The 25320-nt window shown below is 35.8% G+C and overlaps 1 protein-coding gene across 3 annotated transcripts in view; it reads right to left on the bottom strand.

Annotated features, from left to right (window-relative positions):
* SNCA (synuclein alpha) overlaps positions 1 to 25320 on the bottom strand; it is a 159121-nt gene that overhangs the window by 118268 nt on the left and 15533 nt on the right. For all 3 annotated transcript variants that reach the window (XM_047857418.1, XM_047857416.1, XM_047857417.1), the window contains exon 4: positions 20515 to 20657. In XM_047857418.1, the coding sequence (XP_047713374.1) occupies positions 20515 to 20657 (143 nt within the window). The remainder of the gene's footprint in view (positions 1 to 20514; positions 20658 to 25320) is intronic.

Genomic DNA, 25320 nt, shown 5'->3' with positions numbered 1-25320 from the left:
ATGCCCTCCAGTTCCACCCATGTTGCTGAAAATGGAATGATTTTATTCTTTCTCATTGCCAAGTAGTATTCCATTGCATATATAAACCTATGTGGATGTACTTTCAACTCTTTTGGGGTAAATACTGAGGAATGTGATTGCTAGATTATACGGTAAGAGTATGTTTAGTTTTGTAAGAAGCCAAAGTGACCTCCAAAGTGGCTGTACCATTTTGCATCCCCACCAGTAATGAATTAGAGCTCCCATTGCTTCACATCCTGGCTAGCCTTAGGAGGTGCAAGTGTTTTGGTGTTAGTCATTCTAGTAGGTGTACAGTTGGCTTTACAGCTTGAAATGGACAGGCGAGTAGCCAAGAAAAGATCAGACAACCAAAGTTTTGCTTTTTAATTACAGTGACAAGAAAATGTGTTGAAATTATAAAAAGGTTGTATGTTAAATATAAAGAATTTTCTAACAGTTTCACTGTCTAACGAGAGACTGAAGAAAGTCGATTTGTGACATGCACAGGATATAAACCTCTCTTCGTCCTTTCTTGCACTGATATCAATGTATCATTTGGTAAAGATTTCAACAGTAATGACCATCAGTACCTGATAATTGTTAGCAATATTGAGTAGCAGGACATTTTTTTCTGATGTATACAAATATATAGCTGAGAATCATGTGATACAGCATTGGAAACATTCTTGGGATATGTGATAGTCTCAACGGGAGAGTAGAGTACTGAACTTAGAGTCAGTGGATTCAGTTTCCTCCATCGGAGCCACTCACAAACATGTGACCTTTGTTCACTTGACTCCTTTCAGCCTCGAATATGCATTTGCAAAATGAAAAATATATTCTTTCATTCTGCCCATCTTAGCATGAAACTGTTGTAATAACAATATACATTTAACTATGCTATGTATTTGATACTATGCAAACAACTGAAAATCATAAAACACTATATAAAATATAGGGTCATATCTGTGATGGCCCTTACCCCAAAGAGCTCACAATTTAGCAAGAAAGCACTCAACTAATGACATTACAACTGATCACTGCTATAAACGTGGTACAAGTTTCCTTTGGAATACAAAGAAAGAATCATTGAAGGCTATAGATACTAAGCTTTTTTGTGCCAGGTTCTGGGTCCATATTTATCTCATGTACAGTCTATCACATCTCTTAGATGTGAATTTTATTATTCTCATTTCTTATAGAGAATGTAACTGAACAATGAAGCAATTTGTTCATGACAACAAAGCTAATGAAGTTAGTACAATTCCACTTTTCATGGAAAGTTGGAAAAAGCTACATTATATATCCTTAACTAAAGGGACCATTTCTAGAAATCAATTAACTATAATTCAAACTGCACTACATACAATAGATTACTTCATAGCTTGTTGATAGTTGGTAAGTATAGGATCTTTACATGGAAATTCTTTTTTTCTTTTTCTTTTTCTTTCTTTCTTTTTTTTTTTTTTTTTTTTGAGAGCCAGTGGAGGAGGTGGAGAGAGGGAGGGGACAAAGGATCTGAAGCGGGCTCTGCACTGACAACAGAGACCCCAGCGTGAGTCTCGAACCCAAACCATAAGATCATGACCTGAGCCGAAGTTGTATGCTCAACAGACTGAGCCACTCAGGCATCCCTACATGGAGATTCTTAAGGGTAGGATCCCTATTTACTCAAGAATCAGTTCCAGACATTGTCTCTGTATTCCTATTGCTGTTTGATTTTGTTTTTCTTCTATCAGTGAAAGAAAGAAGGCAAGAAAGCAAGCAAGCAAGAAAGACCAACACACATAAAAACTATCTCATTCTCTTTATGACCTTCAGTACCAAGTAAGACTGATAGAATATCAGGATAAATTTGTGGCAGATTTAGTATCCTGTATGTCTCATTTTCATGGTTTCCAAGAAGTTAATAGGTTTGTAATGATTATAGCCTGATAAGGAGAAAAAAAAAAAAGAAAACACTGAACTGTCTAGAGTATAAAACAGATTTGAGAAAACTATTCCTTAGCTTTCCTGAGATTTTTCAGGCTTAACTATTACACAGAGATGCTATATTCTTTTTCCCTAAGATTTAAGAGCATTTCTTACTCATTCTTGTATCCTAAAATTTACCATAGTGTATGGCACCATATGGAAATTCATCAAATATCAGTTGAATATCAGATGTGAAAGGAGTTAGTGATGTAACTATAATTTCATATAATTTTTGTGGGTTCACTTATGTTCTATATTTGCAACAAGGTTCCTTTTAAGTTATTTTGCTGTTAGAATCACTATTGGTTGCTATTTAAGAGATCACCTCAACCTTTATTCAAAATACGTTTAAAAAGAAAGAAAACTAAACACTTAAATGTGTGTCTAACAGAGATTACATAAAGATTCTGAAATAGGCAGGTGAAAGATTGCCAAGTTTTAACATCTGTGTGGTAATAGGCCCTGAAAAGAAGTACTGGCTCTATCAGCTTGTGTTAAATGTACCCCAGTGAAGCCAAACAATGGTATTCCCAGAAACAATGCACCTTAGAAGAGTTAATACCAGCTAAATACATTGTTTTTTTTTTTTAACGTTTATTTACTTTTGAGACAGAGAGAGACAGAGGATGAACGGGGGAGGGTCAGAGAGAGAGAGGGAGACACAGAATCTGAAACAGGCTCCAGGCTCTGAGCTGTCAGCACAGAGCCCGACACGGGGCTCGAACTCACAAGCCATGAGATCATGACCTGAGCCGAAGTCGGATGCTTAACCGACTGAGCCACCCAGGCTCCCCGCCAGCTAAATACACTGTAACAGTATCATGCCAACTTCTGTTCCAGTAAGGCATAGAGAAAATAACGTATCTCTAACAAGAAAAACTTCAATGCTGTATTAACTGGTGATTGCATTTAAAATATTTTAAAACACATTCCAGAGGCACCTGGGTGGCTCAGTTGGTTAAACATCTGACTCTTGATTTTAGCTCCAGTCATGATCTCCTGGTTTGTGAGAGAGAGCCCATGTTAGGCTCTGCACTAACAATGGGGAGCCTGCTTGGTATTCTCTCTTCCTTTCTTTCTGTTCCTCCTCTCTTCCTTCTCTCTCAAAATAAATAAATAAACTTTAAACACACACACACACACACACACACACACACACACACACATTCCCTAAAGTAACGGATATAATTCTAAAAAGAACCCAAAAACCTAATAAATCTTCTTTCAAAAGTCTGAAAAGAAACAAGTAGAAAACAAATTAAGCAAAGAATATTAGAACTCAGAAGTTAATAGAAACTAACATGAGAAGCAAGTTGATAATCAAAAGTAAACCTTTGGGACTTTATCAAAATAAAAAGCTTCTGCACAACAAAGGAAACAATCAACAAAACTAAAAGGCAACCTGTAGAATGGGAGAAGATATTTGCGAATGAAATATCTGATAAAGAGTTAGTATCCAAAATATACAAAGAAGTGATACGATTCAACACCCCAAAACCAAATAATCCAATTAAAACATAGACAGAAGACACAAATAGACATTTCTCCAAAGAAGACATCCAGATGGCCAACATACATGGAAAGATGCTCAACATCACTCATCATCAGAAATGCAAATCAAAACTACAGTGAGATATGACTTCATACCTGTCAGAATGGCTAAAATCAACAACAGAAGAAACAAGTGTTGGTGAGGATATGGAGTAAAAGGAACACTCGCGGAATGTTGGTGGGAATACAAACTGGTGCAGCCACTGTGGAAAACAGTATGGAAGCTCCTCAGAAAGTTAAATATAGAACTACCCTATGATCCAGTAATTGCATTACGGTGTATGTACTCAAAGAATCAAAAACACCAATTCAAAGGGACACATGCACTCCTATGTTTTTAGCAGCATTATTAACAATAGCCAAGATATGGAAGCAGCCCAAATGTCCATTGAGTGACAAACAGATAAAAAAGATGGTGCTATATACACACAATGCAATATTATTCAGACATGAAAAAGAATAAAATCTTGCCATTTGTAACAACACGGGTGGAGCTAGAGAGCATAATGCTAACTGAAATAAATCTGTCAGAGAAAGGCAAATACCATACAATTTCACTCACGTATGGAAATTAAGAAAACAAATGCACAAAGGGGAAGAAAGAGAGAGAGAGAGAGAGAGAGAGAGAGAGAGCAAGAAACAGACTCTTAACTATAGAGAGCAAACTAATGGTTATCAGAGGGGAGGTGGGCAGGGAGGATGGGTGAAATAGGTGATGGAAATTAAGGAAGGAATCTGTCATGATGAGCACTGGGTGATACATGGAATTTTTGAATCACTATATTGTACACCTGAAACTAATATAACACTATATTAACTATACCAGAATTGTAATTTAAAAAACATTAAAAAATTAGAAATATAAATTAGAAAACAAACAAAAAAGTAAGTCACAAATCAATTATACATGTATTCAAAGGAAAAGAAAAAAGTTCATGAAAAACATTCAATAAATATAAATTTTAAAGTATATTTTACCAATTTTTTAAAAGTAATTTTAAAAGAATTAACCAAAAAATACAAAATAAAAGAAGAATTAACCATGATGGCAGCAAAAGCCATTTCTTTCTATATGTTTGGCTGATATGGGTTCAAAGTTTGGGTAGAGAATAACTAAGTGAAAATTTAGCGCTGAATTAATACCACTCAAAATGGATAAACAAAACAAAATTTGGCACACTGACTTATATAACTAATTTCCCCAAATTTTTACTGTGGTAGAAAGTATTAACTCCAAGCAAATATCCAAATTTATCTGAACATAAAAAGTGAGGATGATCACCATCACTGTGGCCATTAATTCTACCTTTGTGAGGTGTAATGGAAAAGGCCACAGTGGTCTGCTCTCTGGCTTATCACATTTTACTAAATCAATTAGAAGGGATCTGGGGACAGAAAGTAGAAAAAGACTGTGGCCCTGAAGCATTTTTGCTCACTCAATTTTCACTGACATCTAGATCTGAGAGATATATTTTGGATTAAGAAAGATCAAATATATGCAAAATCTGCATTGGATGTGAAACTAGGGGCCCTTACACATAATTTTGCTGTAGGGTATCCATTGATCCCCTCTTATAGAGAAGGGATTGTTAAACTAAAATGGTTTCGACCAGATCAAACATTACAGTAGGTAGAATTTATCTGTAGTTTTAGACAGATCCTCATTTGTTGTATCCAAAGATACGTCCTGAAATTAAAATTTTCTAGATAAATCAGTGTAACCTATGGATGAAATAAGTTACAAAAAGCCTTCTTTTTGACTCTTGATCAATATTCTGAGATGACTGCTCCCCATCACAAAGGCTAACTGGTTTTTTATGTTTTTCTCTGCTCCTAATGAAATCTGTATTGCTGACGTATTCTGGAAGAAATAAATAAAGAAGACTGGTATCTCAGCCAGTGCCTCCCGGAGTTCCACATGGCTGATGAATCCAGGCAGTGACAAATGACACACTATTCCTCCATATGCAGCCTTTCTCTCCCTCTCATCTTCTCATAGCTGAACACTGTCACATTCCTTGCAGAGGAAACACATTTCATAGCTGTCATCATTGCATAAAAGGCAGAGGGAAGGGAAAATCCCTTTATCAATCTGCCTAAACATTCCATTTTATTATTTACATATCAATTATCATGAGAAAACATTGAGTGTGTGTTTAGATAGAAAGTGTGGAAAGTTGCTTTGGAAGGCTTTACTTTCAAAGGAAAACATGTAGTGGAGAGTGAGGAGCAAAAGAATCCTCTTTTTCGAGAGCAATAGGAAGCCTCCTGCCTTGATATTCCTCATCTTCTTTCTGGCATCTCATGCTCACCAACTGCCTAATATTGGATGCATGTGGATCTGCCCATCTGTCCAACAGTCAATCTAATTTATGTGACTTACTAGGAAAACATTTAATGGAATATGAATAATATATAGTGATAAACAGTTTTTTAAATCTCCAAGATTTATCTTACGAGTAAAAACATTACTTTGTTCTTAGGGAGAAAGTTAATTTCACATACCCATGTAGGATCAACTAGAATTGTTATACAAGCATGGAAAAGCAAGAACTTTTGTGATAAGTATGCGAGATATAAGTAATTTTATTAGAATCGGCCCATATTCTATAATATGCTAACTTACTAATATGCACCAAAAATCATACAGAAATCTGAAGTAGAGAATGACCTTTGCCATTTTATACATTCTTGAAGTTTGTCTTTTTAAATTAAGATAAAAAAATTTTCTGATTATTTAGTTTTTTTGCAGAAGACTATAACATTTGCCTTTGCTTTCAGAAGAAGAAAACAGTCCCTATTTAAATGAATAAAATTCATTTTATATATATTTATTATGTATTGGAAATGTACTTGGAAGGTCAGCATAGCTGGAGGGCAGTGCACCAGTGGAAAAGGGAAAGGACATAGAGCTTAGTGAGAGCCACCGGATGTAGGGCCTGTAAACCACAGTAAGGATTTGGATTTCATTCTGTCTGTGAAAGGAAGCCACTAGATGGTTGACAGCAGGGGAGGGATGATTTGGGTTTTGTTTCAAAAGAATTACTGTGACTGGTAGGGAACAGAGTGGGGTGTGTGAGTAGAAGCAGGGAGGTCACTTCAGAGGCCAGGGAAGGAGTCCAGGTGAAGAAATGATGAACACCTGGCCAAGGATGGTGGAACAGAGAAAGGAGCCATGGTAAGATCAGGGGTATATTTTGAAATATAGGTGAACTGATTAGCTATAGAATTGGATGGAGGATGTGAAAGAAAAAGAATCAAGGATTCTTTCAATGTTTTCACCTAAGCAACCAAATATGAATAGTATATCTGCAGATGCTAGGAACACTAAGTAAGGTGAAATTACTACACATTTCAGCAGTTACAGAATGCTGTTTTATATTTCTGGAGGCTTGAGCTGGACTTTTTAGACCAGGTAAAATTCAGACAGGAAGCCTAAAAGCCTTCTCGAAGGTAAAGCAGAGTTAAAAACTACATATTAGATGAGGTAACTGGAAAGTATTTTGAAAACACTTGTCTGCCTAGACTGAAGAGTTCTGTCGAGCAATTGTGACATCTCTGATTAAAAAGAAAGAGAGACCAAACAAAATTGGTCTTGAATAACAAGATTATGTCTTGGGGCTTGATTCTATAGATAGTGGACAGCCACTGGCTAATCTTTCCAGAACTAATCTAGCTAGTAAGTTCCAAATTATGTTAAGGGAAGTACTGCCAAAAGCCATTTCATAGATTCCAAAGATAGATCAATGTAGATGCATTTATAAAATGGCTGAACTCTGAGAAGGACCAAGCAGATTTCTAAATTGCTACCATAAATTTCATCACACACACACACACACACACACACACACACACACACCTCGCACCCACCCTCATGTACATACACACATCAACAACACTAACCCACCACTCACAGCATAAAATAGTACCTTCCTCAAGTCACATTGTTTGTAGTTTCTTTTTAGAAAGGTATCAATTACTTTCAAATTTCTATTTGCAACTGAATTCTACATCTCCTCAATACATATGTCATTCTTATTATGTTTTAATAAACTCTTAGGTCCAAAAATACATTTTAAAATATGACTTTAGGCATTTGGGATGATCAGATCTTCTAGTTAGGACCAAAAGGCAGTGTCTATTAATGAGATAATCACAGGTTATAGGAAAGACTAAAGCATATGAAGGTCTTCCTAGTCCATGTACAAGGCCTTTGTTCATATATAAAATAAATTGTACACTGTGGATGAATTTATCTAATTCCAAGACAAGTAAACTCCAGTTAAAAAAAGTATATTTTTACAATTTTCTTTTTTTTTTCTTTTGTTTTGTTTATTTATTTCTAGAGAGAGAGTGCACACGTGAGAGCATGTGCATGTGTGTGTGCGAACAGGAGACGGGCAGAGAGAGAGAGGGATGGAGAAAGAAAATCCCAAACAGGCTCCTCACTGCCAGCACAGAGCCAGACACAGGGCTGGAACCCACAAACTGCAGGATCATGACCTGAGCCAAAATCAAGAGTCGGACGCTTAACCGACTGAGCCACCCAGGTGCCCCTACTTTTACAACTTTCTATATGTCATCAGATTAACAAAAACATTAAAAGTTTATTTGCAAGCTTAAGGAGATCTGAGTATACATGAATATAAAATGATGACAGCTTTCTCAGAGCCCAAAAGATTTGCATTAAAATTTTGCAAAGTCAAATTGTAAGGCCCCAAATGATCAGATAAACTTGCCAAAAATGAAAGAACAAATAAAGCATTAAACTCATTCAGGCAGTATAACTCATTACTCTGCAAAAATCTTTGTTCAAATTTATCTTGAAATTTGGGTGTAGTACCCAGTATTATTAGATAAATAAAAAGACAATCGCTGAAATGGTATTTTAATTTGGTTTGACAGTTGGGATCAAGAGAAATAAGGACTATAGCCAGATATATCTGAGAAATAATAAGAGACTATGAGTGCTATGATACCTCACTCAGAGACAGCCTTTCTCTAAACTTAAACGGAAGGAGGTTGGGGAAGCAATCTTCAAGCAGTCTGTGAAACCAATAGACTAGCAAACTCCTGCATATACTCATCATGATGAAGAGCTAGATATCAATGCCTAGAGCACAATAAATTGGTTTTGTACATCACTATATTTCTGATGATGCCTGGCATAGCATTTCACACACAGCATGACTTTAACAAATACAGACCAGATGAATGGATGAGTAAATGGGTGAATGGATGAATAACTAATAGTATAACTATATTTTTAAGTACCCATGAAACTGATTTTTTTTTTAATTCGTTGAACAAACATAAACAGAACTGGGACACTAAGAAGGAAAATTGGCTTCTTTAAGTTCTAATTATGGTCAAACCAGCAGAATGTTTAGTCACATAAATGTTGAATATAGTGGAATATTATAAATATCACTTATTATGCTTTTGTTATGAATCTGATACATACTTATTAAAGGAAATTAAAGAAAATATAAGTAAGCAAGGGGAGCCAATAAAATGACTATAATCCGTGACCCAGAAAAAGTCTACTGTAGTGTTTCCTCAAGGACATCGTGGGAGGACTTTTTGTGGTTGCTGTAATGCCTGAGGGATAGTGCTGGCATCTCACAGGCAATGCCTGTGAATGAGAGAGTTCTCCAAAGCAAAATATTATCCAACCAGAAATGCAAAGAGTGCTTCACTGAGAAAAACTGAGAGCCTGATGCATTTACTTGAGGTCTTTATACACACGTACACCAGGCACAGATGGTTTCTAAATAGAAATAGGTAATACTATACAAACTGTTCATATTGTTTAGTAATCTGTTCTTTTCACTTAATGCAACAAGAGCGTCATTCCACTCCATGAAGTATTCTATTCTTCTACCCCAACATTTTAATGGCTGTTCAACATACCACTGTATGGATCACCCATATCTTAGGCCTTATCAACCTTATCTAAAACCCTATTGTCAAACTACTAACAATTTTCTTCAACTTAACATTATAATCAATGCTGAGATGAATATCCTTATATTTAAATTCGTGATCAGTGGGGCACCCGGGTGGCTCAGTCAGTCAAGCAACCGACTTCAGCTCAGGTCATGACCTCACAGTTTGTGAGTTTGAGTCCCACATTTGGCTCTGTGCTCACAGCTCAGGGCCTGGAGCTTGCTTCGGATTCTGTGTCTTCCTCTCTGTCTGTTCTCCCCTGCTCATACTCTATCTCTCTTTCAAAAATAAATAAACAAAAAATATAAATAAATAAATTCATGATTTTTTTTTTAATTTTATTTTAGAGAGAGAGAGAGAATAAGCTGGGGGGAAAGGAGCGGAGGGAAAAAGAGGGAGACTCCCAAGCAGGTTCCATGCTTAGCACAGAACCTGATGTGGGGCTCAATCCCATGACCCTGGGATCATAACCTGAGTCAAAATCAGGAGTCAGACGCTCAACTGACTGAGCCACCAGGTGCCCCTAAATTAATAGTCATTTAAATTCTTAGAAGTGAAACTGTTGATTGAAAGAATATACACAATTTCAGTGCCTTTAATATAGATTTCCAACATGTACTCAAGAATGATATGTATCAATTTGTGCTCCAACCATCATGTTGGTGATTGAGTGGACATCTGTCACATAAAGTTGCCAGAAATGTGAAACACCAACTGAAGGCACTGTAACCTTGGGTAATAGCTGTAATAGGCAATTCCCTATCCCACATTTAAACAGGTGTGAGGATTGCTGTGAAATAAGATCACAGTTGAGCCACTGAAAGTAAATTATAAAAGTTCAAGTTCCAGACCCTTTTCCATTGTTTTCCCAACAGTAAAGTATAAAAAGAAAGAGGAGAGAGATTTCTAGGGAAATAGATTTGAAAGAAAGTATTAGTGGAGTGTCGGAATCTGTATTTTGCTCTGAATACTTCTCTCTGAATATTTCTCTATGAGTGGCAACTCATGAAGTTGGAGAGATCTGTGAGCTGGGCAAGCTCACATCTCATTCTCTGGTGGGATTCTGCCTGAAGAGTAAGACCAAATAACTTTCCTAATGCTAATAGAGTATGAGCAAATAATCACACAGACATGGGGGGCTGACATACCAAGTTGGAGAGTTTAATCTTGCTCCCCTCACACCTACATCCCCTGATTCCTGAGAGTTGAGGCTGGTGTGGCAGGGGTTCCTAAGTTTCCCCTGAGCCCAGATCAGGTAAAAAGAGGAGTATATGGGCTCTGGTGGCCAAGTGTGGATGACAGAAGCAGGGGATGACAGGAGAACAGGAGTGGATAGATGGGCACATTTAGACCACACCACATACCACATCAGAGAGTCACCCCAGGACATTAATAGCTGTGCTAAATGAAAACCAGACCCATTCAAGAGCAAGGATATTGTTGTTCCTATCCTTCCTTCTTTCCCCCTTTGCAGACATATCACCTCATTTTCAGGTGAACTTGGGGAGAGGAAACTTTGAGCTCATGTTAAGTTCTGGCAACAAGTAAACCTTGCATTTGGTTGAATATTTATACAATAAGTCTGCTTAACATGGGAAATAACTAAACATTAAATGCAAGGCCTTAAATGTTATAAACTAAGCATTAGTGCTTATCATGAAGGTATCACAGTCAGATAAGCTTGGGATTGTACCTCCTCTGGAAGCTCCCATTCTAGAAAGTTTTGGCATAGAAGATTAGCTTCAGGAAAAACTCTCTGGCCTTCTTCCCTTCAATGGACTTTCCTTCCTTTGAGTATAAGGGAAGGAGCCGAGAAGATACACGGGCAAATCTTAGACATGTCCCTATACAGGTCAGCAGGGAGCTTCATCAGCATTTGGTACAAAAACTTCATAGGAATGAAGAAAGTCATTTCTTTTGCCTTGTTCAAGAGATTTTATAGAAAATGGCTATGAAAGAATAGGATTTAGATATGAGATGCTTAGTCCTGGTGATCTCTCTAAATATCTCTAACCCAGGACCTACACACCAACCTTATTAAGAAAAAGACAACAAGAGTGAATGAGAACAATTTCAGTCAGCCTGAGCTCCAGACCTGAGCTCCACTAAATGCCCAGAACTACTCTCCATGGCTTTGGATTAAAAAGGCATTTAGAAAAGACAGCACCTCTACTCCTAATAAGATATTAGGGCTCTGGGATTTTCTTCTATTTCAAAGAAAAAAAATTTTTAACTTCATTTACACCTGTTTCCCTAAATTATTTCTTTCTATTTATATCATGTGTGTAATATTTAGTAGAACCCCATTGAGGAAATCAAAGGAAAAATAATAGTAATGTAACTTCATTTTATTTAGCTAAATAAAGTAGGATGTTCATTGAATGGTTTTTACATTTTCTGTGTTTACAATTTACTTATATAAACGAGACCTATAATTATATATCTAACACAATTCAATGAAAATACAGCCTCTTCATAATAAAATGTCCCCACTGTGTAACATGTTACAGTTCATGTTTATCTTTTGTGTGCATGATTTCACTTCATTCACAAAGACTCTGTGCGGTGGCTGGCCAGTTACAGACACTCAAGTAGCTTTGGTTTAGAAAGGTTAAATGAATTCTGAGGTCTGGCAATGTGTAACTGAACAAACTGGCCTAAAATTCAAGCCAGTAAACATACTTAAAACATTTTGACTTCATTTAATCCAGCCCTTTTATTTCACAGATGAGACAATCCATGCTCAGAGGGGTGAGATGATATCACTCAGCAGAGGGAGAGAGACAAGACCAATTCCATGTTCCCTGACTTAAAGCCCATGCCCTGGGCTTTGAGCCATGCCTTTCCTACTCATGACCAAATCAAATGATGTAGGTAAATCAGAAACCCAGTACAAAGATAAAGGTCAGTGGCTATCATGGGGAGTCAAAAGAACAGATATAGAGCAGCTTTAATTAGAAAACTTGTGAACTGCTTTTGTTTTAAATTCCCAAGTGTTAGTTTCCCTTGCAGAAAGACTACGAGGGCAAGGTTATTACTTTAAGCAGTTATTAGTATTTAGTGAAGATTACTTTTTAAGGTGCCTACTTTACATACATCATAATGGTAAAAATTGAAGATGAAGTATTTTTAATGCCATTGTATGCTTTTCATGACAATTATATTAATCTTCAAACTCAGTGATGTAGCTGGAGCACGTGCTTTCTCCAATTTCACTAGATAGCAAATAATACACAGTCTACTGGCCAAAAACTGGGCCCTTCAGACAAAGCTGTATGTACATACTCAGAAAACTCCTGTGGCATAAATTAGCACAGTGTATATTTAAAGGACAATTCTCCACTTTTTTGAGGATTTCCAACAATTAAATAGGATAAAGTGTGTATATGTATGTGAATTGGAGATAATTTGCTATTATGGTTTGTCAGACAGTTAAATTCTAGTCTTAAATTCTTAAATTCTAAAATTCATAAATTAACAGTTCACACATTATAGTTCACAATTTAAAAAGCTGCCAAATGAATTCATTCTTATGAATTGAGTTCCAAATAAATTTATTATGTTGTGTTAGTGTGAAGAACACAAAGGAAAAGTAAGGTAGTTTCTACTTCTAACCAGGAAGATAAAATATATATTCTTTTTTAAAAACTGTTTTATTCATTCAATTATTTATTTATTCAAAACACATAATTTCTAGCTCAGTGTTCCTTGCATTAATGTACCACCATAGCCATATTAAGAATTAGTTACTACCTTGAGAATTTTCAAAATATCTGTTTAGTGATTCTAGAATCACCTGATAGAGGAATATTTAAATTGTAACTTGCCATTTGCAACAATGTGGATGGAACTAGAGTGTATCCTGCTAAGCAAAATAAGTCAGAGAAAGACAGATATGTGATTTCACTCATATGTGCAATTTAAGAAACACAATGGTTAAACATAGGAGAAGGGAAGAAAATATAAGATAGAAACAGAGAGGGAGGCAAACCATAAGAGACTTAAATACAGAGAACAAACTAAGGGTTTCTGGAGGGGCAGTAGGTGGGGGGAAGGGTTAAATGGGTGATGGGCATTAAGGAGGGCACTTTTTGGGATGAGCACTGGGTGTCATATGTAAATGATGAAACACTGGGTTCTACTCCTGAGGCCAAGACTGCACTGTATGTTAACTAACTTGAATTTAAATTTTAAAACATTGTAACTTAAATATTACAATGTTTTGCAAAGTTTTGATAAAATTTCTTATAAAAGAATTACCTCCTATTTGAATTTACAAACTACTTATTTTCTCCTCATCAGGGAACAATTGGGTTGATGAGATATATCATTCAACTCTAGTTCCATAATTGTGTAGTTGCATGCAAAACACAATTGGCATCTCATTTACCTTATTTCTATTCCTTTGAATTCAAGTAAATATATTTTGCCCTAGATTTTTGTGTTTTTTAAATATCCATTTTCTTTTGATAAAGCAAACACCATCAACTATCTCCCTGAAAATTGGAAAACTAAAAGCCTGTATTTGAAGGGGCAGAAATTCAAATTATTCTTACTTTTTAGAAACAAAAAAAAACTGATTACCATTGAAGTTTGGGAAATGACTACTGTATGTCATAATGAAAAAATACATCTATTACCTTTATTCCTGTCACCGAAACATATTAATATTCTTTTTCCAGGTTTTCCATTGAATTACGAGGTGGAAATACGGCTCAGATGGTAGCAGAGTTTTAAAATGAAAACACCTTAGCTTGAAATCTTTCTACATATAATAGTATCTGATTCATGAAACTATCCAAATTATCATGTTCTTTTTGCAGGTGAAGGGACATTTGCAATAGGTGTTAGCCACATGCACAGTAAAGACTGATCCATAAAAGTATGGTTATTGCTTTCACGGTGCATTCACTGAATTTTAATTCACATTAAGCATTTATGAGGGAATAAGCCAATTTCAGAAATATGGTTTAAAGCTATTTGCTGGTGTGCCTCGAAGCAGTTCTATCAGACTCTTCCTATAATACATTTTCTAACAAACACAACTACTATCACAACTGGTTCTTTGAAGACTGAAATTGGATTTGTAGCCATGTATCTATTGTGGGGTTATAATCCTTACACATTATTAACAACTGGTCCTAGACTCAGGTGGGAGAATTTTTATGTTTCTGTCTAAACAGCTAAAATATTGTGGCTGTTATCTCTATGTGTGTGAGGTAATTTCATGGCCTGCTGACAAAAACAAAATTTAAAGTAGAATATATATTGAGAGTACAGATCTCTCTCTCATTTTTATCAACAAGCATTTTTTCCCTTATGGTGGATATGTACTTTTTACAGATACATACACAGTCTCAAAGAGCAGAAATGCTCCTTTTTCCCAGGGATAAATATGTCAGTGCTATGCCAAGACCCCACATTTCTTGAAGGCTGGAGCTATCCGTGTGTTATCCACCTCTGTATTCCTCATGGTGTCCAACTGAGTGTCCAGCACATACAAGGTACCCATTAAATGAATGAATGCTATTGAATTTTAATGAAAACATAACCATAAGCCTATGTTCCTTACAACTTCATGTACAATTATTGTGCACCTTCCCATTCACAACCTTACAAGATTAAGTGTCATTAGGAATCATGATTAATCCTTCCTGAACCCAGTGAAATATTATTAGATATAAAGTCCAACATAACAGATGTGTTTCCAAGTGGAGAGACTTCATGTAATATTAGTGGACCTTCATATGAGCTTAAAATATTGATTTTTTATATGCCACATTGCAAAATATTACTGATTATAGACATGTTAAAACAAAGAAATCAGATCAATTAGGTTTTTTCTTTAGTTACAACATGCTTTAAGCTAAGATTACGATGCTGTTAATCTTGACATCTCCTGTTACCTTGTTATAAACTATACACTATTAAGATTATACCTATAATAGGTATATGCTTCTTCAAAGAAATCTGAAAGATTGACTGTCACCTTTGGCTTATTTATGAAATCAGCATAAATGAGTTAGCTGATGTCAACATCCATCATCTGATTATTTGATTAGAAGGTCTGTAATGCTCAAGTGTTTAAAAATAAGTCTGCATCAAGCTAGACATCGTAGCTCTGCTAAGTCAAAGGAAAGTTAAGTAGAAGGACATTTAAATGTTATAAATTATGTCAAACCTGTTATTTTTCATTCCTGCTTTGTTTTACTCCTCCAGCACAAACTTGGTTAGCTATCTTCTTATGAATTAATGCAGGAGCACAGAGTATGCATGCTACTATCCATTTGAAATCAATATTTTCCAGATAACTAGGCTGGAGCCAGTAAAAAATTCTTAAAATCTGATCTATTTTTTTCAAAATGTTTCATACTGTTTAGGCACTTCACTCTGATTCTGAAGAAAAATAAAAACAGATGAACTTGAATATTTCAAGTATCTGAGGCTATAGATATTTCAAGCTTATTTCCTGAATGAAACCTATTAATTTCCATGCAGATAGTTCAATGCCTAAATGGCATGTGATAATGAAGCTGACTGCTGTACTATTTGTCAGGCAGTGGCTCTATAGGAGATGTAGAACTTTCACTCTCTAGAAATTAAAAAATATATATATTTTACAAAAGTATAGACTTCAGGGACACTGAGGATCCAGCTCTTCTAGAGTATTCCAGAAATCAATAAATAAACACTCATTTGTTCAGCAAGGATTTATTTAAGCAGTAACCACATGCAAAGCACTGTTGAGGGGTTGTAATGGAGTCAATGTAGTGACTAGCTGTATAATGCACACATAAATGTACTACAGAACCTCTTACTTGATTGTTTGTTTGTAATAGTCTTGGTATCAGCAGATAACTTGTTCTCAATAGAAGTAGTAAACAAATTTTGTCTATATAACTCTGTTTGAACTTAAAGATTGAGTATTTCTGCCAGTGCATTTGCAGCCTGTTTTCTACCATGCCAATCAAATAAGCTTTAGGAAATAAATTGTGTAGCTATAACCTCTTGTGTGCACACAGGTAAAAATATAGATCAGTAGATGTATTATTCTAATGTATTCAGTAGAGGAGCTAATAATATTTGATAAAGCAAATTCTTAAAATTCAAGACATCCTATTTGTCCTTTAATCTAATGTCTTATAATTAGAAATTAGATCTAAGGATAGCTTCATTCATATGAAATTCAAATTGAAAATAATACTTACATATCTGTCATTATATCTCTCTGCTAACATCAAAAGGAGATAGAGTACACCAAAGCAAACATTCCCAAAGAAATAAATTTATCAAAAACCGGAAAAACCAAAATGAGCTACTGGAGCTCTTGATTAAAGAAAGAAAAAAAAGAAAAAGGAAGAGAAAACACCACAGGGAGGAAATAAAGAAAAGAAGGAAGGGTGGAAGGGAGAAGAGGAGGAAAAGAAGGAGAGAGGGAAGGAGGAAAGAAATGGGCGGGTGGGGGGTAGATTTGTTCCACTAATCAGGGAGTAATGAGCCAAATACCCTCAAAGGGCATGAGGGCTAAACATCAATATAGCCACCCTTTTGCAGTGTTCTTGATATTCAAGAGAAGCACCAACTGCCAACAGAATGGCACAGTCAGCAGTCCACTCCAACAACCCAGTAGTCCTGCTAATCATATCCCTCTTCCCTCCAGTATCATGAAATGAACCACCAAATCTTGTTGATATTACCTCCAACATAGTTTTCAAATTAATCCTTTCCTTTCTCTTCCCCCACTAACATCTTAGAATATGCACTCATCTCCTCTTTCCATCATAGCCCACTAACTGTCCCTGGTTTCCACTCTTCCTTCCCGTTAATCTGTTTCCTGCCTGACAGGTAGAGACATCTATTCAACAGGCAAAATTATAAGCTGACATCCTTGCTTAAAATTTTTTAATAGGTTCCTTCATTCCTAGAATAAAGACCAACATTCTCAACCCAGCCAACCAGGATGTGACCTCCACACACCTCTCCAGCTCCTTCTACCTTATTTTCTGTGGCTCCAGCTACAGTCCATAGTCCCCTCCTACCACATGAGATTTCCTCATGTTGTTACTTTTGCCTGCAATGTTTTTTCTCCAACTTCCACTTGCTTATTAATTGCAAGCCATTTTTCTAGATCTCAGTGCAAACATCACTTCTTCAGGGAAGCCTTTGTAATGTTCTTCCTTACCCCTATTGCATACTAGCTGGGATATACTCAGCATTATGTACTCCATAGCATTTGGCAATTAGATGCTTATTATTAATCTTTGTCACTAGACTGTAAGCTTAATGAAGAGAAAAAACAGTGTATAGTTTTCTGACATACAGTGAGCAAGCATTATTTCTTGAGTGAAGAATGAGTATGTCGATGGAATCATTAACAAGTGGTTAAAGCTTCGATAATTTGCTTATTTCCATTTACCAGAATCATTTTGATCAGAGTTTAAATGATGAAAATACACTACTTCACAATCTCATAATGAGTAAATTGAATGATTTATCTAAACTCTCTAGCATTTTGGGGATTTCATAGATACAGCCACAACGGAAAGATTATTAGCATCTTTCTTGAGTTATAATAGAAACTCAGAACATTGTTGCTAAATTGGGCTTTAACAGTTTTCTGGTATAGTTTCTCATTATTTGAGAAAGAGTTTTAGGAGATTCTCAAAAGGTCATCCAGCCTGTTGGTGATAGAGCAGGGATGAAAATCAGCTATTTAAATTCTAGTTTAATTTTTTTTATAGAACTATACTGCAATTTCTAGGTATTATGGCTTCATTTTCATATTAAAAACTTGGAAGAACTTGTAAGTACACATAAGAGAAATATCTCCAAATGGTTAATTTTGTTATATCATTTAGATTTCTGCTTAAAGTATGAAGATAATAGTAATATTTTTAGAAAAGTAAAAACCAAGCCCAATTTCTTAAGAAATGAAGCACTTTCATGCCTTATTTGCAATTTACACTGTAGGCCTTAAGTAGGGGTGAGAAGCGGATGGTACATGTTTCCCTGTTTTTTTAATATTCTGAAGCACAGAATTTTTCCAGTTATTTCTGGTTGTCCACAAGTCAGCTATAAAAGCTCAAAGGGAAGGTAAGTGATTAGGGAAGGGACATAGTGAATGGGAAAAACCGTACTGGTATCCAATCAATTACAATTGGCCATGTGATCTTGGACTGCTCGCTTCCCCTCTGCAGATTTCATGTTCCCCATCTGCACAGAGAATTGGTCTAAATCATGGACTCTGTCTATTTATGGGCTTCCAAGACCCCCCTAAGCCTTTCATTGTGTATATTTCTGAGAAGAGAGTCCACAGCTTCTATCAGATTTGGCAGAAGAGTCTAGGACACCAAACAGGTTAATTGCTTCTGTCCTAATACCTGCAGACCCTCCTAACTTTTGAAAACTACTAAAGCTACAAATATAATTATAAATTGAGACTGAAAGTAGAAATTTGTATGACTATTAGCACAAGAAATATGATTATTTGAAAAGCGTAATCCACACAAAAGAATACTACTTTCACCAGCCATACATTTCAGTGTAGGCTGAAGAACTTCACTAGAAGCCCAGCCCAGATTTTCCATAACTAGCATAAGTTTCCCAGATGATATAAATACATGTGATAAATTTCAGTCTGTCACAGGTTTTTAGTCCTGTGTTTCTAATATCAATGTTTTAATGATCCATCAAAGCAGGCCTGCTACATAGCATTGTATGGAGTGGAAATAACCCAGAGTAATTTGCCAGCAAGTAAAGCTATTTTCTTATAGTTTTTCAAAATATCTATTCCAAAATCTCTTTTGTTATAACTTTCAGATAGTTGAATAGCCACAGTTGCTATACTATCCACATAATTATTAGATACAGAAATAAAAATCACTTTGCTTATTTACTTATTTCCTTCTTAATAAATATTCCTAATTATCTACTATGTGTCGGGTACTATTCCAGACACTTGTGAAATATCAGTGAACCAAAATCAATATATTCCACCCTCATGGTGCTTATATTTTAGGAGGGGACAAAGAAAATAACAACAGATATTTTAAAAAAAGTAAGTTATTCATGATTCTTAAAGGTGATACATGCTTTGGTATAAAAGGAAAAAAATAAACAGTAGGGAGACTGGGAATACCAGAGGTGAAGAGAATGACTCCAATCTCAAATAGTACAGGGTAGGCCTCACTGAGAAGGTGTCATTTAACAAGACCTGAGAAGATGAGGCCGTGAACCAAGTATACAATCTTGGGGAAGAGCCTTCTCGACAGAGAGAGGAGCCAGGGCAAGGGAGTTCTTGGTTTGTTTAAGGAGTAGCAAGGAGGCCATGGTGTCAGAGAAACAGCAAAAATGTCTGTTGCTGTGGTCTCGAAATTTATGAAATTTCATATTCCAGTTGACATCTCATTTTCTATCACTTACCTGTCAAAATGAAAGTCATAGTATCTTTTGTATATTCTTACTAGCGTCTCATATTTGTCAAGAAATGCATTCAAAGTTCTGAGAATTTTAACATCACCCCAAAAGCACAATCTCCGGTTGGTATACAATTTAAGTCTCTCCGTTCCCACAAACATGTATTTGCAAATGAACTGCTATGCGATAAGCAAATGTACCATTTAATAAGAGATGATGTCATTATAAAAAAATCAACTAAAAGATCTTCATTTTGAAAATCTGTCATTTGGGCACAAAGCATTTGTTATGTTTCAACAAAGAGAGATTGCAAGACTCATAGCTAACGTGAAAGCACCCATTCTTTCTGAAATGTCATAGTTCTTTTCATATTTATTACATTTGTTCATTTCATTAACTTTCTTCCAGAAAATGAAACAATCATGATTACTGTACAGTTTTCACGGCATTTATCTGGATTAATGCCTCCAAAAAGAATGCACACATGAAGGTAGATCTTTTTTTTTTAATGAGAGGAGGGTGAGTCAGCCCTCCCTCAAATAAGCATCTTATTCCTGCCTTCCATGAAAATGCATTGTGATCCCGAGACTTTGCAAATGCAACATAAAATGTATGCAACCATACCTTGCCCAACTGATCCTTTTTGCCAAAGCCAGTGGCAGCTGCGATGCTCCCTGCTCCCTCCACTGTCTTTTGTGCAACTGCTGTCACCCCTGTCACCACCGCCTCACCAACATTTGTCACTTGCTCTTTGGTCTTCTCAGCCACTGGGATAAATCCAGAACAGCAGATTAACAGTGGGACAGTGGAACAACTGGGACTTAAAATAATTTCACTTCCACTAGCTGTTAACTTCTAAAGACCTGTGTTTACACATACCATAAATAACTGAGGTGTCAGAAGAAATAAAAACTACAGAGATTTTTAAGTGAGTGTCGTTTAGACAAACATTAAATCTTTGCTAAGATATGTTGTTGTAATCCTGCAAATATTAAAATGTGCTTCAAGTGTAATGATCACAAGTTGAAAGCCTTTGAGCAATTGAGGTTTGGTTAACATTTTATTAAGGAAAGTTTACAGAAAGCAACGATTCCAGGTGCAGTTATTGTGAGATGAAGTAATTATTTATTTATTTATTTTAATTTCAATGCCAATTCTTTAATCTCACCGAGCATGCCCATTTTCACCATACCTTCCTAGTCACATAACACATATGTGCTCATGTTACCCTCTGAAATGAACAATACAGATGACATGGTACTACTTATAGAAAATCCAAAAGGCCCCACCAAAAGACTACTAGAACTGATAAATGAATTCAGTAATGTTGCAGGATACAAAATAAATCTATAGAAATCTCTTATGTTTCTATATACCAATAATGAAGCATCAGAAAGAGAAATTAAGAAAATAATCCCATTTATAATTGCGCCAGAAATAATAAGATACCTAGGAATAAACCTAACCAAAGAGGTGAAAGATCTGTACTCTGTAAACTATAAAACAATGATGAAAGAAATGGAAGACAACACAAGGAAATGGGAAGACATTTCACGCTCTTGGATTGGAAGAACAAACAATTTTAAAATGTCTATACTACCCAAAGCAGTGTGATGTGATCCCTTCAAAATACCAATGGTATTTTTCACATAAGCAGAACAAACAATTCTAAAATTTGAATAGAACCACAATGGACTCCAAATAGCTAGAGTAACCTTGAAAAAGAAAAGCAAAGCTGGAGGCATCACAATTCCAGACCTCAAATTATAAAGTTATAGAGATCAAAATAATATGATACTAGCTCAAAAATAGACAATTAGATCAATGGAACAGACTAGACCTAGAAAATAATCCACAACTATATGATCAATTAATCTTTGGCAAAGCAGGAAAGAATATCCAGTGTGAAAAAGACAATCTCTTCAGCTATTGGTATTGGGAAGACTGAATGCAAAAGAATGAAACTGGACCACTTACACAAAAATAAAGTCAAAATGGATTAAATAAGCCATACAGAGAAAGACAGATACCATATGGTCTCACTCTTATGTGGATCCTGAGAAACTTAACAGGAACCCATGGGGGAGGGGAAGGAAAAAAAAAAAAAAAAGAGGTTAGAAAGGGAGAGAGCCAAAGCATAAGAGACTGTTAAAAACTGAGAACAAACTGAGGGTTGATGGGGGGTGGGAGGGAGGAGAGGGTGGGTGATGGGTATTGAGGAGGGCACCTTTTGGGATGAGCACTGGGTGTTGTATGGAAACCAATTTGTCAATAAATTTCAGAAAAAAATAAATAAATAAATAAATAAATTTAAAAAAAAAAAAAAAAAAAAAAAAAAAAAATGGATTAAAGACTCAGTGTGAGACCTGAAACCATAAAAATCCTAGAACACTGGCAATAACTTCTTTGACATTGGCCAGAGCAACTTTTTTCTAGATATGTCTCCTGAGGCAAGGGAAACAAAAGCAAAAATAAGCCACTGGGAATATATCAAAATAAAAAAAAAAAAACTTCTGTAAAATGAAATAAACAATCAACAAAACTAAAAGGAAACCTATAGAAAGGGAGAAGATATTTGCAGATGACATGTCTGATAAAGGGCTAGTATCCAAAATATATAAAGAACTTATAGAACTCAACACCCAACACCCAAATAATCCAAATGAAAGATGGGCAGAAGACATGAACAGATATTTCCCCAAAGAAGAGATCTGGATGGCTGACAGACATATGAAAACATGTTCATCATCACTTACAATCAGAGAAATGCAAATCAAAAGTACAAGGAGATAGCATCTCATACATGTCAGAATGTCTAAAATCAACAATGCAAGAAACAAGTAATGGTGAGTATATGGAGTAAAAGGAAAACTTGTGCAGTCTTGGTGGGAATGCTAACTGGTGCAGGCATTGTGGAAAACAGGATGGAGTTTCCTCAAAAAGTTAAAAAAATAGAACTACCCTATGATCCAGCAATCACACTATTGCATATTTACTCAAAGAGTACAAAAACAGTAATTCAAAGAGATGCATACACCCCAATGATTATAGTAGCATTATGGAAGCAAACTAAGCGTCCCTTGACTGATGAATAGATAAAGAAGATGCAATATATGCGATGAAATATTATTCAGACATAGAAAGGAATGAAATCTTGCCATGTGCAACAATATGGATGGAGCTAGAGAGTATAATGCTAGGCAAAATAAGTCAGTTAAAGAAAGACAAATATATGATTTCACTCCTATGCGAAATTTAAGAAACAAAGAAAATGAGCAAAGGGAAAGAAAAGAGAGAGAGAGAGAGAGAGAGAGAGAGAGAGAGAGAGAGAGAGAGAAATCAAGAAGCAGACTCTTGGGGCGCCTGGGTGGCGCAGTCGGTTAAGCGTCCGACTTCAGCCAGGTCACGATCTCGCGGTCTGTGAGTTCGAGCCCCGCGTCGGGCTCTGGGCTGATGGCTCAGAGCCTGGAGCCTGTTTCCGATTCTGTGTCTCCCTCTCTCTCTGCCCCTCCCCCTTTCATGCTCTGTCTCTCTCTGTCCCAAAAATAAATAAACGTTGGAAAAAAAAATTAAGAAGCAGACTCTTAATTATAGAGACAAACTGATGGTCACAAGAGGGGAAAGGGGGGGGCATGGGTTAAATAGGTGACAGGGATCAAGGAGTGCACTTGTCATGGTGAGCCCCAGGTGATGCACGGAATTATTGAATCACTACATTGTACACCTGAGACTAATATAACACTGTCTGTTTACTAACTGGAATTAAAATAAAACTTAAGCCCAAAAAAATGAACAATAGAGCAAGGTATGGTTATGAAGAAATTTTAATCCTTTTATGAAACTTCAAGCGTCGAAACAGGGTTTGAAATAAAAAGATTGATTTTCAACAATTTTAATGGCAACAAAAGAGCTAGGTGTTTAGTATGAAAATGAAGTTTGTTGAGCAAACTTATAATTTATTTTCATAAAACAAAATACAATATGGTGATTCAGTAGATTTTTTAATAAGGTAAAAATTTAGAGAAGACAGTGTAGTTTGGGATTAGATTTGGAAGCAAAAACTTAATCTCATATCAAAATTTCTCTAAAGCCATATCTAATATAATTGCTGTTTTAATCTTTGTATATTACCTCCATGCAATTCCCAAATAAAGGAAACTCCAATAAAAATGTTTGTTTCAATTAAATGAAGATTTCTATGAAAAAACAAAACACAAGATCTTCTGCTCTGTTAATAATCTCAAGGTTGATAGAGAAATAAAACAATCTCTCTTCATCTAAACCTTATAACACTTATAAAGTCTACATCTTGCATCTTTTATCTCCATTTATGTAACGTTTGCCTTCATTTTGCCTCATAAACTCTTTCCTGCTTTTCCCCCAGATTTCAAGAATTTGGGGTTTTGAGTGATACTTTTCCTCAGGCCCTCTCCTAAGCAAATAGAGACACTTTTGGGGGGGGGAGGAGGTTATGTTTTAGGCTTGTGTACATCCTCCCCAGATAAGTCCCACCCCAAGGAATTCGATGAGTTACAGTGTCAGCTGTTAAGTTGGTGTGATATGCTAATCACATGATTATTGTACAGATTTCATGTCACTCATTGGAGGAAGCCAATGATTGAACAATGTGGACAAAGCAATTGGCTTTTGAAATAGCAGGTCATGGAAGTAAGGTGGTCTGTAAGGATAGATGCTTACTCTTCAGTTCTAGGCAACGTGGCAAAATTGAAATGGCCCTAGCGTCTAAAAGCAGGAAGAGTCCCCAGAAGATGTTGCTTGATATTTGCCTTTTGCCACTTCTAGGGATACCGTTGATGCCTCCTAACAAATAATGGCTATTCCCAATGCAAAGTTCAGTTTCAGTGTCAGTCAGAAGCTGTACTGGAGATTTCATGTTTTAAAACATTTCCAGAATGTTGATCCTTTAAAAATAGTGAATTATGGGCTTTAACTTGTCATTTTTTTCTTTTCCAAGAACATCAATAGAAAATTTTGCTTGAAAAATGAACACTTTCTTGTTACAGTATCTCAAAGACAAGAATAAATTTTGATCTTTTTATAGACTCGTATTTTTTCTGCCAGCCGTGAGAGGTTATTTTTACAATATCTAGACCATGCTTTGTATATGTATACACATTAATTTACTTTTAATGCACATAAAGTTCACAGTAAAATGCACTTTGTACTTTATTATAATTCACCAGGTTTTATCATTGTAAGAATAAGTAAATTAGCTACATTACAAAATGACAGAGCATACCTGTAGCAATAATGGACACATTTTAAAAGATTTCATTGGACTTGATTTATCTAGTGGATTATCCACTGATCTTAAGCCCCAAGTCCCTCTCTTAAGAACATTGTTTCTCCTTTGATATGCCCAACAAAAGATGACAAAACAAAAGGAGACACATTCAAATTAGTCATTTT

This window comes from Prionailurus viverrinus, chromosome B1 (assembly GCF_022837055.1).
Source record: "Prionailurus viverrinus isolate Anna chromosome B1, UM_Priviv_1.0, whole genome shotgun sequence".
NCBI classification, from domain to species: Eukaryota; Metazoa; Chordata; class Mammalia; order Carnivora; family Felidae; genus Prionailurus; species Prionailurus viverrinus.
The sequence above is the reverse complement of the archived record's forward strand: the minus strand, read 5'-3'. Positions and strand labels throughout refer to the sequence as shown.